The following is a 13,712-nucleotide window of genomic DNA, read 5'->3' as shown; positions in this document are numbered from 1 at the left end:
ACAAACAAACACAACACAACACGACTTCCTATGTTAAGTGTTGCAGTAACTCAAGGTTTTGGGAGTTGAAATTTGACGAACTGGTGAGGAAATTAGCTTAATTAGGTGAGTAGAAATTCATCCACAGTACAGAATGTAGTTAAATAAAATTCTCATGTATCAAACTGAAAGCTTGTACAGTAGCTAAAACAACTATCTGTGCAGGTGGGGGTCGATATGCTCCGAAATTTTACTTGTGACTAGTGATAGCCCTCGTATAGCAAAATTTATCGTCCCTTGTCTCATTGTTTCTCACAAAGTATGCACAGATTGTTGTTTCAGCTACTGTACCATACACAGAATTACTTTTAGAGAAACAAACAATTAAAAATCTCCATTTATTTCTGTTTTTACATGGTCAAACAGCTTTAATAAACTGTGCAGGGTTTAAAACTGTCACCAAGTATGTTAGGACTGATCTCAACCTGCTGGTGGCACAGTCATTAAATTAATTTGCTACCGTACAAATTACAAGGCAACGAAAAATCTAAACCTGCATTATGGCTTAAAATAGGAATTGTAGAATATTACCATTGCTCTAATAACTTAATTATACAGGGCAGTCACACACAGGCCATTCACTCCACCTTTGTGCCTTAACTTGACACCTCGATCTTGACTCGTGTCTCAGCTGAGTAAACCTCACTATTTCTTACATGTATACTGTACCATTCTGGTTAAAAAACTAGAGTAACACTTCTTCACACAATAATTTTTTAGATTTTTTAATACAAAAACTAAAGCATACAGGGTATATATATTTGAAGGTCTCCCAGGACAGGTTTCTGAATGGAAGGTGCAGTTATTTACAGTCAAAATTTTTATTTAAATATTTAAATTGGACAGAAATTTTTGCTACCATACGGCAGGAAGTTTTTTTTATTATTTATGAAGCACAGGCACATGACTGACAGCACACACACACACACACACTAACAAGCATAAGAACTACTTAATTTACTATCTTAAAAAAGCATAAAATGTAACCTTTACAAGGGCAAATTAGATTACATTTCACTTTAGCTACTTATTTCTGTTACAATGAATTAATAATTAAAAATATATTTATTAGTAAAATATGTTGAAACAAAAATTGCAATGAGTTCACCATCATGAATCAGCTGCTACCAAGTGCCTTAAGGTAAATAGTAAGGGAACTAGCATCTTAAGGAGCATACATGCAGCTGCACCATAACCAGAAATAAAAGATTAATATTGGCCTTATGCCAGGAACCCTGAGATACCACCAACTGCATCTTCCTCTAGAATGAGGTATCCAGTATAAGGAAAAATACTACTTGCTTTTATTTCAATTGGGTGACCTGTGTTAGTTAAATCCTTCAATTAACACTGTAATATACCATCAAAATTGTGAAATTTAAATAAACAAAAGATTTAATTTATCTTTTCCCTTCTGAAAAGAAAAACATTGCAACATTTCAAACATGACTCTCAAAATCTCCTAATATTACTGTCAAGGTCTCTGATGACCTACACACATACACACCTTGAATATAAAGCAGTCAGAGCTTCTACTTTAACACCTTAAGAAATATAAAACCTTCACTATTTTGTAAATTACATTAAAATGTACAGGGAAGTTTCCATTAGATTGAACATATGGAAATGTTAATCATTCACTACCATTATCAATCTATCATATCATTAAAGCAGTACACATTACCTATATCATATTGCTCTCAACTACTGCACTGACAAATTATCCCTTTCAATCAAACATTCATGCCTGCGAGCCAAACTGGCCGTTAGACTGAGTACAGTACTAGTAAACAAGTAGGGGATTCAATGAGGGAGGGCACAAGACATCTCACCAAAGAAACTAATGTTATGGCTGGCTGGTACTCCCTAAGAAGTATGTCACACGGTTTCCATAACAAGTGAAGCTATGAATGTTCAAGACAAATCCAGTAGTCTGCTACCAATGTTTCAGATGATGTTGGGAAACTTTTGCAGACATTGGTGCTTCTGGTGACTGAGGTAATATAACTTACACTTGTCCCCACCATTTCACTAATCCAACAAAAATTACAGTGTAGTTATGTACAAGTGTAAACGGATGACAAGTATACAGCACATTTTATATTAAGATGCAGCAACACCTTACAGTCATTTATCAGTCAAATGTACAAAAGTTTACAAAAAATTTAATTTTTCTCAGTTTCTGAATAGTTACACCAAGATAAAGTTGTCTACAAGCCAATAAAACCACATCTGTAGTAACTATAATCTTTTCTTATACTTAAGAATATTTTTGTGCTTTTTATGGTTTGATATGTAATCACAAACATGTAACTATATGCTAAATGATAAAAAATTCTAGATAATTTGGCCTTGGATTGTCAAGATATTGGTGCCTGACACACTTACAATGAAGTCATATATAAATACTATTAATAAGCAAAGATAGACCACCTCCAGTCCACATTGAAAACATACAGATTTTCCAGCACAGACAAACAAACATACAAGACAGTAAAAATAATGAGGTTCATATTACATCCGATGAAAGTGATTTCATGCAAAGCATTTTGTGCTGATGTACATCACCTGGAATAATTATTGTTTAATACACAACACCATGTGTAAATACCATCTTCCACACAGTAGGCAGAAATATCATTGGTGCACAATTTCAAATGTCTGCACCAGCTGAAACAAAACACCAAGTGTATAAATACAATGTGTTATGTTGCACATCTCTAGGTGAATACACCATCTGATGAAACCCCAAGTGTACAGATCATGTGAAACACAAACATCGTTTGGAAGAGTTCCCATACATTAAGATGCATTTGTGCCAAGTAAACTATACTCTCCCTCCCTTCTTGAGATTAAAGCTAATGTTGAACCCTTATTTAGCAGATATCAAATTCGTATTTCAAAGCATTTTTTAATTATGGATGATGTTAAATTCAACTTGAATCTGTACATAATTTAATTTCTATATTTTAATAATAATATTTAAGCTTCAAACTTGTACAATATTCTAGAATTGTTTAAAGGGAAGGAAGATTCATAGGGAAGCATTGTTCCATAACTAGTCTGTAGATTTTATTTTGTTCTACACTATAATGTTCTAATACTTCGGTCCTTTAATATTATATATATATATATATATATTTTTTCATTATAAGCTTAGTTATCAATAAAATTTTAAATAACTTTTAACATTTTCTAGAAACTAAAAACTTTCCCTACATCTCCCTCCATTTGTTCGTTTGGAGGTGTAGATCTCCCTAAATGAACCAGGGAGAGCCACTATATAGGCACCATTATCAAAACCAATTGAGGCATTATGAACTGCTGTAATTTACAGTGTTTACCTTTTCTCACCCAACAGGGATAATTTGACATTGCTAGACTAGTTTTAAGGAGGCACATATGTAGGTGGCTTCCTGTACGTGGGCGGCATGTTGGGGCGAGGATGGCGGGAGGCTCCATTTGTGGCAGTAAAAGGTGGGGGAGGCTGGTAGGAAGGTGTATCGTCTCCTACGTCACCAGACTGTGGACGGCGACGGTCGGAGGTGGGTGGAGTTGACGAGGCAGCTGGGGATGATCCCCGCTGGTACTCTGGGGGTGGTAGTGGAGGCTTCTCATCCTTCATTATGACGGGACTTTTGGCTGGGTCGGGTCGGTCGTCCAACTCCTCGGCAAAGATGATTGGAATGCCTTTGCTGACAAAAGTGCGATCATCAGCCATGGTCATTTTCCCGTAGCGTCGTCGACGGTAGAGGCAGCATGCAATGATAGCAGCGAGGAGCAACATAGCAGCAATGATAACAGCAGGGATGATGAAGTTGAGAAGGTAATCATTGTCCTCCCCTTGAAGATCTTTATCAACTGAGGGACGATGAGTCACCTCTTCAATGTGGGTGGGAGTGTCTTCACCCAAGCATGCACCCGTAGGCTTTACAGATCCTCCTACCACCTTGAAATCCGGAGAGAAGGCATTGACAAATTCAAGCAATAAATGTCCGTTATCATCCACCATGATTTCCCTTAGATTCCTGATTTCATCATTAGGACATGGCTCTGCTGGTAATGACCTGTTGTGCCATGTCACAATTACAGAGCCTTTACGGAAACTGTCCACAATAACGTGACTGGCATCACTGTCGTCAAATACTTCTCTGATACGGTCAATTAAAAGAGCTTTTTTGTGGGCATCACTCATAAACTGTTCATAGTTAGTATCAATATTTATGGAAAACTCAACTGGAGGCAACTTCCTTGATGGTCTTGGTAAAACGTTGACAAACAAGGCATCATTGACCTTCGCTCCACCTACATCTACACATTCCTGTTGATATAATAATATTTTAATACAGTATAATGGAAATTAAAAATAAATTGAAGACTGTAGTAAAAACATTCACTTCAAGTATAGTCTGTTCACTCAAACCTTGCATCTGAGGCCTCGGGTCAGTTTGTAGCAAGGCAGCTGATTGGCAAATATTATCATGACATCAAGCAGTGAGTAGGAGTATACATTTCAGAACTTGTTCATATTGTTTGTATTCTCTTACAGATATTTGTTACCCGAGTGTTTCAGAGCGTGTATGCAAATGGCGGCTGTGTTAAACTTTCATTTGGCTTTTCCATAATGGTTTTAGCTACATATTTTCATCTAGATAGTATTTTATTATTGTTTTTAATGTGTTAGGTAGTAAATACAAGGTAACAGTAGTTGTGTACTATTTATCATTAGTTCAGTAGGTTTTTTGTTCATGAACTGATTTCATGTTTTTCGGAATATGACAGAGTATTGGGGTTTTCTTGTTATTGGGAACCAAACCCTATTCTCCAGATGTTTTTATTCGCTATATGAAAATGCACTTAATGAATGGTTTTTCAAGAACATGACCCATTCATATAGCGAGGGATACCTGTATGTTTATTTGTGGCTCATAATAATTGTGTATGTACATCTAAAGTTTTCAATCAAAAATTATTCCAGGAACAGATCTCTTTCGAATAACGGGTACTGCCAGTATGTTATTAATATCAAAATATTAAGAGACAAAAAATTTAATAAATATAAAGGAATATATTTTTTTTAATCCAAACATACAGGTATATTTGTATTTACCAAGAAGCTTAAAAAAGGGGCTTCACAAAAACACTTACCAATATGTATTCAGTTTTCCCAGTATCACCGGACAGAGGAATCCCAAAGAACTCTTGGTTGGCAGCGTCAAACTGAAGCCAGGAGTCAAGAGGGGGCGGGGACAAGTTTGAGGTCAGCAAACGCATCGTCAAGCGACGAGAGTCTCCGTCCTCCAGGTCATAACAGGTATCCTGGAAGACAAGTACAGTAGTGTTGGTGTTGCTTGAATTTTGTGCATAGCAACCAATTTTGAAGCTACAGGGCACCAAATTTAAATTTTACTAGCTGGTCACTTTCATTCCATAAAACCAGCACTTCAGAAACAATGATAGCTACAGTACTATAGGTCCATTATCCCTTATCCTTATTTGCAATTCCGAAAAGCTCTGAAAACCGAAAGTGTTTTTGTGGAGCATCACTCGTGTGCACAACATACCCAGAGTGACGCGGAACATGACCTGACGCAGTCGAAGTTTGACCCACGCAGGTAGGAGGTGTCAGTTGTGTCTCAGCGCTGCTACCAGTCACACGTGCGTCTGCTGCTCTGATATTTTTTGTGATTTTGAGTTTAATTTGCATAGAGCAAAAAATGAAGAGCTTGACCGTGTGCTGATTGAGTGGATTAGACAACGAAGAAGTGAACGTATGCCACTGACTGGTTTGTTGGTCATGAAACAAGCTAGAATATACCATGAAGAACTGAACATTGAAGGTGAGTGTGAATATTCAGTAGGTTTGTTGCAGAAATATTTGTGTTTGCTTGCAGGGTGCTGCCACAGACCCCGCTAGGGTGTTACCATAATATACGGTATATGTACCGTACTACCGTTCTGAAATCCGAAAAATATGAATTCCTAACACATTTGGACCCCAGGGTTTCGGATAAGGGACTGTGAACCTGTACATAAACTATCTGATTTTATTGTACAAGTACTTTCAAGAGGAATTTTACAGTTTCAAAAAAAAAATAGTATTACAACAAAAATTAATTTCCAAATTAGTGACTTCTTCCATATCAAGACAAGTTACTGTCGCTCACACTTTCATCTGACCAGATTCCACAGGTCTCGCATCCTCTTAGGTTCATGACTTATAAAAATTAACTCAAACATGACTTACGACATTCCTCATTCACTCACTTTCCTCCTCTTGAACACTGACGTATACACCCACACACAGTACAAGATCCCATTCATTATAAGAGACTTACAACAGGAACTTGGAAGCGGAACAAGGAGCCCTGCGTGGCGTTAAGGAAGTCAATCTGGTTACGTATTATCGGTGGAGCATTGAAGAAGGTCTCGCCTCTGCCACCTGAGTCTACTGGATCTTCTGTAAGAGGAATACAGTACCACAATGAACTCATGAGCCAACTTATATAAACATAACAAATATTGCAAATAGTACTGTAAATAAAGTGATGTTATACAATGTAGAATAATGAAAATAATGTAAAAATTGGTATCAGTGATTGCTGGTTGTGTTACTCTTGGCTTTATTTGTGGTTTTGAATTCAATGCCTTTTGTCTGTTGCACATTTACCGTTAGTGATATTATATAATACTGTTCCAACAATAACCTACTCTGCTATTATGCTTACTGATAGTTGTATATTTTGCTGTTTGACAAATGCCCTGAGTTTACTATAGTTTGTTAATACAGTTAAATTGTACTATACTTGAAACCCCAAAATTTGCCTATATAATGACACCAAGGCTATATAGTCTTGGGTGATCAAAACAGCCAAATGTGGTGTTTTTTAATGGCAAATTTGAGTGTTTCAGACACCCAAAACTATAGCCTTGGCATCATTTTTCAAGCAAATTTGGGTGTTTCAGGCATCCAAGACTATATAATAGCCTTGGTGTCATTTTACTGGCAAGTGTGGGTGTTTCAGACACCCAAGACTATAGCCAGTAAAATAACACCAAGGCTATAGTCTTGGGTGTCAGAAACACCCAAATTTACCTGTTACTGCAAACACATAAACAAACATTATGTTAGGCTGTAAGTCATGTCATGTTTATTGGGTGTGCCTGCCCATATGCAGCATGTAGAGTACGAAGATGGTGGAGATGAGAGGCCCAGAAGGAGGTGGAGTGTGTGAAGGGAGTTTGTTTATGTATAATTATAATCACCTGACTCACTAATAGCTGACCAGCCAGGGGGCCAGGCTATAGGGTGGGCATTTCAATATAGCTACCCATATCTTTGAGTCGACACCTACCCTGGCTTCTCTCTAGACTTTCAACATGTAAGTGTAACTAGTACTTATTGTGTACACAGGTAGACTGTGTCCATTGCATCATTTATCAGTGTGACAATATAGAAATATGGCAAATTGAGTACTCATTATAAGTGTTAAGATTAGACTAATTACATAGCCATGATTGTTATGTAAACATATATTGGATTAAACATTTATGTAGGAGTGCCTATGTATGACTTATTTGAAATACTAAATGAATTGTATTCAACAGGTTTGACCGAATAAAAAGGTTCGTGTACTACGTGAAGAATTTAAATATCCTTTAACCGCCTGACTGGCGGTTACATTACCAGTGAAATAACACCAAGGCTATTATTATAGTCTTGGGTGCCTGAAACACCCAAATTTACCAGTAAAATAACACCAAGGCTATAGTCTTGGGTGCCTGAAACACCCAAATTTACCAGTAAAATAACACCAAGGCTATAGTCTTGGGTGCCTTAAACACCCAAATTTGCCAGTAAAATAACACCAAGGCTATAGTCTTGGGTGCCTGAAACACCCAAATTTACCAGTAAAATAACACCAAGGCTATAGTCTTGGGTGCCTGAAACACCCAAATTTACCAGTAAAATAACACCAAGGCTATAGTCTTGGGTGCCTGAAACACCCAAATTTACCAGTAAAATAACACCAAGGCTATAGTCTTGGGTGTCTTAAACACCCAAATTTACCAGTAAAATAACACCAAGGCTATAGTCTTGGGTGCCTTAAACACCCAAATTTGCCAGTAAAATAACACCAAGGCTACAGTCTTGGGTGCCTGAAACACCCAAATTTAGTAAAATAACACCAAGGCTAAGTCTTGGGTGCCTGAAACACCCAAATTTACCAGTAAAATAACACCAAGGCTATAGTCTTGGGTGCCTGAAACACCCAAATTTACCAGTTAAATAATACCAAGGCTATAGTCCTGGGTGTCTGAAACACCCAAATTTACCAGTAAAATAACACCAAGGCTATAGTCTTGGGTGCCTGAAACACCCAAATTTACCAGTTAAATAACACCAAGGCTATAGTCCTGGGTGTCTGAAACACCCAAATTTGCCAGTAAAATGACACCAAGGCTATAAAGTTTTAGGTGTCTGAAACACCCAAATTTGCCTCTAAAATGACAATGGAAACTCCTTGGGAACCCCCTGATCTCCTGTAAATTATAAGATTACAAAATTAGAAAACTAAGTAAAAGATTGGTCTACCTGGTTGAACAGGTACCCTAGGAGCGCCTGGCTTGGCTCCACCATGCCGTTCACAAGGTCCGAGGTAGTGAAGATGAACACGCTTGAGGTGAAACTCTGGCTGGAAGGCTTCCTTAATCTCACGTGTCATTTCATGGTCATCTCCACTTATGACAACCTAAAAAAAAACAAAAACAAAAACGCATGATTGACTAAAAGAACAACTGAAACTCCATCAACTTGTTGAGCTGGTTTGACATTACTATATACAGTACAGTATTAGCAGAGGTTCAGCATAGCAATGAACAGTCATCATTACTCAATTACTATATAACTTAAAAAAACAACTACAGTATTAATATTCAGGAAAACAGCTAACCTCAGCCAAATTCTCCAGTTCATCAGTCGGGCAGGTAGTGGAACGTGGGTCAGCCAGCGATGTGTTGGTCCAAGTTAACCTTATTGGGTCTAGAGAGATGGAACGCACATTGATGTTTTCCGTTGTTGGGTCATTGTAGGCCTGAGCAATCTTCTCTACAGCCTTCACCTGTTGACAGATAAGAAAGAAATTATCAGCACCTGAGATGTATGTTTTAAGTAAACTAAATAGATGGTACTGTAACATCTTCATACAAGTCTACAACTATTTCAGCATATACTATATAAACAACTCAGGTATACAGTTCAGCATGTATATAGACAACTCAGGTACATTATACAGTTCAGCATGTATATAAACAACTCGGGTATACAGTTCAGCATGTATATAGACAACCCATGTATACAGTTCAGAATGTGTATAGACACCTATACAGTTCAGCATGTACAGTACTGTATATAGATAACACTGGTATACAGTGTAAAGTCCATTCCACTTTTAAACCACACAGACTGGCGGCCTCAAAATTTTAAAACCTACCTGTACTAACTTGTTTGGGGATAATCATCAATTTACACCTTGGCTGACCACAGATTAATTGCCTGGTTTATAAGTTTAGGGAAGTGGGAGAGGGAGGGATGGACCCAGTAAAGTTGCTGGTTAGAAATTTTGCGGCCGCCAGTCTGGGCAGCTTTTAAGTGGCGTGGACTGTACATAAAGGATCTGTTAAACATCTCGATCAAAACCACCTCTCAAAGGAATAACAGGCAATAAAAGAAGAAATCCTTATCTAACAACAAATATTACTAAATCTTGCACAAGTTAACTGTTGCATAGAATTAATATTTCTGTGTCCGGCAACATTATCAGGACCCTGCATTGTCACTCAAAATTTAGGTCTAAACTAGAAGCTGGCACTTTACTGAATTAACCCCTATAATATAATTTGCTGTCAAATCAATAAGTCTTTTACGTTCTGACCAAAACTTGTTACTGTACTCCCACTTCTTGGTCGCTCCTCCAACTGTTAGTCAATACTGTAGTTCCAATTTATTCATCCAAAACGAGAAGAAGAGTCATTCAAAATCATCCGCCACAACGTATCTTACCTGCCATTCCAGTGCGTAGACGAAATTAAATTCATATTTCTTTTCCAGCTTGAATGTGGCGGTGAATCTGTGATTATAGTTGCGTGCCTGTCTGGCCTGCTGCACGTGAATCATTATGGAGTCTGTGATGGTCTTCCCCTCAGAGTCTATGGCCTCCAAGTGGTAGGTGTAACGGCCAATATTTTTTTCCAGAGGTCTGAAGACAATATGAATCTATACACATTTGCAACTCATAAATGCTTACAATATAGTACATTATTAAGTGAGGTGTAATGTAAGGCCATTACTTGGTTGATGCTGTAAATGATAAAACTGGTAAGTGAATATTTTGCTTTTCCAGGAAGTTGATAAAATAACTGTACAAGAGAATACTTTTACTGATTAATATATCAAATATAGATTCACTTTAAGGCACCCAACATTACTATGCACCATTTTTTCCCACAAAATATCTTCCAAGAACCATCCTATGTCATATATACTGAGGATTAAGCCAAAGGGGAAGCAGTTGCCATTACTGGACTCCTTATCTGACACTCTGGTTCCTGACCCCAGAATGAAATCAAGTGATCTAATGTACAGTACTTTCAAAATTAAGATGTTAATTTAGGAATCTTACCAATTAAGTTAATATTCAAGGCCACCCTGCTTATTCCCTCACTATCACTCAATAGTACTTTTAGTGATAAAATGTATTCTTAATAAGTTAAGATTTTTGTTTTGTTTTTTAACAAATTAAAGGAAATTCATCTAGAATGTGTTATACTATTTGTAAAATTAATACTGTACTATTCTATACACTATATATAATGTACTGTACAGTACAGTATTTGAAAAAGCTTTGATATACAGTATAACATATTGTACTTTTTCAGAATTTTCTTTTGCCATCAAAATTTTCATTATAATATAAGCATAAACAAAAGTATGAGAATAAATCTGTCAAATAAATCACAATAAAAAAATGTAGAAATAAACTAAAAAAACAAACAAAAAACACTTGCTACTAAATGCCATCAGACACAAGGTGACACACACACACACACACACCTGTACAGCACCTATAACCTCTTGATAAAGTATTCATTAACTATACAGTATTCTATTTTTTAGTTCATGAATTTGAAGATGAATAAAACCATATTGATTTTTTCATTTTTTTTTATAATTCCTTTGAGGAGAGAGAAAGCGAACAAAATTGAAAATTGAAAATGTTAATGCAAAGTTAAAGTTTTGAGGCTGTGAAAAGAAAGCATCTACCTACCAACCTAATTGTTGTCTACCCACATCAATCCACAAGCAAGGACAATGTTGATGTTATAATACACTCTTCACTTGTTCATGAGTGGAGGTTTCCCAGAAGTGCGGACAATGTGACTGTTGTAACACAATTATTCACGTGATCCCCCTTCCCTTCAAAATCTGCAAGCAGTGTGTATATATATATTTTTTCCATTTGTCCATACTTACAGAGCATAAATCTCTTGTTTGCTTGGGTCGAACTGGATCCAGGAATTGTGGCCAATTGTTAATCCATGTGAAGTCTTGAACACCAGCCTCAAGTTACTGGTGTCTCCGTCTTCAAAATCGTGGAAGGTGTCTCGGGGAATTGGCAGACGGTAAACATGTCCAGCAATCTAATGCAAAAGAGAAATTTGTGACAAGACTATAAATGGTAAAAATACTAAGATGGCACCATTATATATGTACAGTACAAATGCTGAAAAATACAGTAGTCAAATATTTATGGCAATTGCATGAATGCTTGCTTGTATTATAACAGCAAAAATGTCCTCAATTGCTCTAGTTTGCACACCAACAAGTGAGGACAATGTTACTTTCATAATACAATCATTTAAGTGATCACAATGAAAATCGGTAAAGCAAGGTGTATAAATTTTTTCAAGAGGCCCTGTATTTTGCTTAATCATTTCTTTCCAGCGAGCATTCTCCTGCTATGCTGTACAGTTGACAGAATCATCGTGTACATAATGACTTCTTTCACTCACTCTTAACTGCTGTGACATCCTCATTACAAATACACACATGTGTTGGCACCTTTCTCTACTCAAATACAGTACAGGTATATATTTTGGCAAATTTTACGTTTATCTCCTTACATAAGTATTATCTTATTATCTCAACCTACAGTTACTGTTTATATTCTAAACAACGTCCTGCCCTACAATCTAATATTTCAATATCCAGCCTGGGAAGCAAATTTCACAAACAGGTATACGAGTACATATAAGGCTTCTCTACAGTTTGTATGCTGCAGTAGTAAACATTATTCATGGCGATACTAATAATTACAATCCTCATTATAATATTCATCATCTACATACCCAAGCCAATTTCTGGATACGATTTTTGATGCGAGGTGCCAAGTTCTTGGCCCCAATCTCTGTCGTCACTGCCACTGTGGGTACACTGGTGGCTTCAATAGGTCTAGTGGGACTGATAGGCTTCTTGGTTATGGTGGATGTGGTGGTCAGTGGCGTTGTAGACTCAACCTAAAATACAAGTAATGGATTTAGGGATGAGGTTGCCATAAACAGGACCTTGATCCATCTCACTCAAAATTATGAGAAGAGTTAAAAGATTATTGAGGAATATATAGTATTGTAATATTCATGTAGTTATTATAGAAATAAGCAGAGAATTACATGGCTAATCTGAAAATAAACCTTATATTCCTGTGAGTAAGAAATAAATCTATCAGAAACCTCATAAAAGTACACAACTGTGATGTTTCCCAAAAATCAAAATCTGTAAAGAAATTCACACCAATATTTGGACATGAGAGGACTGCCTTTTAAAACTTGGCTTAACTACTAGGCATAAATGTTGTCCACTGGTCAATAATATTTCTCAATATGCAGAGAAATGTTAAATTATTAAGTTTTTCATCAGTTACACATGAAAATACAGTTGTTATAGCCTGTAAGTGTAAAATACAGTTGTTGTATCATTAAATGTAAAATCTACTTCTACAGATATTGTATAATTATTTTCCATAAGCTGCTTTATGATAACTTACCATTTTGTATAACCTGTGTATTCAATCCCACAAAGCAATTAGTGCAAATTTAAATTTTACTGCCTACACTGGGGTTCATCTGGCCAAACACACACACTTTCTCTCTAAATTGGAAATCAAAGTATTAACTACATCCAAAATAACATAAAAACACCAAAAATTAACATTGTACTGCACTGATGTCTTCATCATCATTTATGGCCATTTTCCACAATTATGTGGGTTAGCCGTGGTTCCCTGATGGCAGCTCTCCAAGCTGTCATTCTGGTTCTCCTCCCCTCCACATTTAGGTTCATGCATCTCTTGACCCAACTGGTCTCATCCATTCTCTCCACATGTGTCATGGGTTGCACAAGGCCTGCCTCAGGCAACCCGACTCAAAAGTTTGATTTATGGAAGGTAAGACAACAGGCAAGGCATGACTTCTAAGTATGTGAGCCAAACTATGGGGCCCAGTGGGACAGTGCTGTACAATATTGTTCATCATGTCTCATGCCAACCCCAACAACATTTTAGTCAGTAGGCCCTAGACCATGGATTAGTTAAGAGCTCCTGTTCCATAAACTTAAG

General features: G+C 36.9%; 1 protein-coding gene across 1 annotated transcript in view; it reads right to left on the bottom strand.

Moving 5' to 3' along the window:
• Window positions 1-363: 363 nt before the first annotated feature.
• LOC121875124 (dystroglycan-like) overlaps window positions 364-13,712 on the bottom strand; it is a gene marked incomplete at its 5' end in the record, with an annotated part of 71,055 nt that continues 57,706 nt past the window's right edge. Inside the window, 8 exon segments of the mRNA XM_042379500.1 lie at window positions 364-4,360; window positions 5,188-5,358; window positions 6,378-6,499; window positions 8,636-8,792; window positions 8,994-9,161; window positions 10,103-10,298; window positions 11,573-11,739; window positions 12,448-12,615. Of these exon segments, the coding sequence (XP_042235434.1) occupies window positions 3,428-4,360; window positions 5,188-5,358; window positions 6,378-6,499; window positions 8,636-8,792; window positions 8,994-9,161; window positions 10,103-10,298; window positions 11,573-11,739; window positions 12,448-12,615 (2,082 nt within the window). The 3' untranslated portion in view covers window positions 364-3,427.

Source organism: Homarus americanus, unplaced genomic scaffold (genome assembly GCF_018991925.1).
Source record: "Homarus americanus isolate GMGI-L3 unplaced genomic scaffold, GMGI_Hamer_2.0 scaffold36970, whole genome shotgun sequence".
In the NCBI taxonomy this organism is placed as follows: Eukaryota; Metazoa; Arthropoda; class Malacostraca; order Decapoda; family Nephropidae; genus Homarus; species Homarus americanus.
Note: the sequence above shows the minus strand (reverse complement) of the source record. Positions and strands in the feature narration are given on the sequence as shown.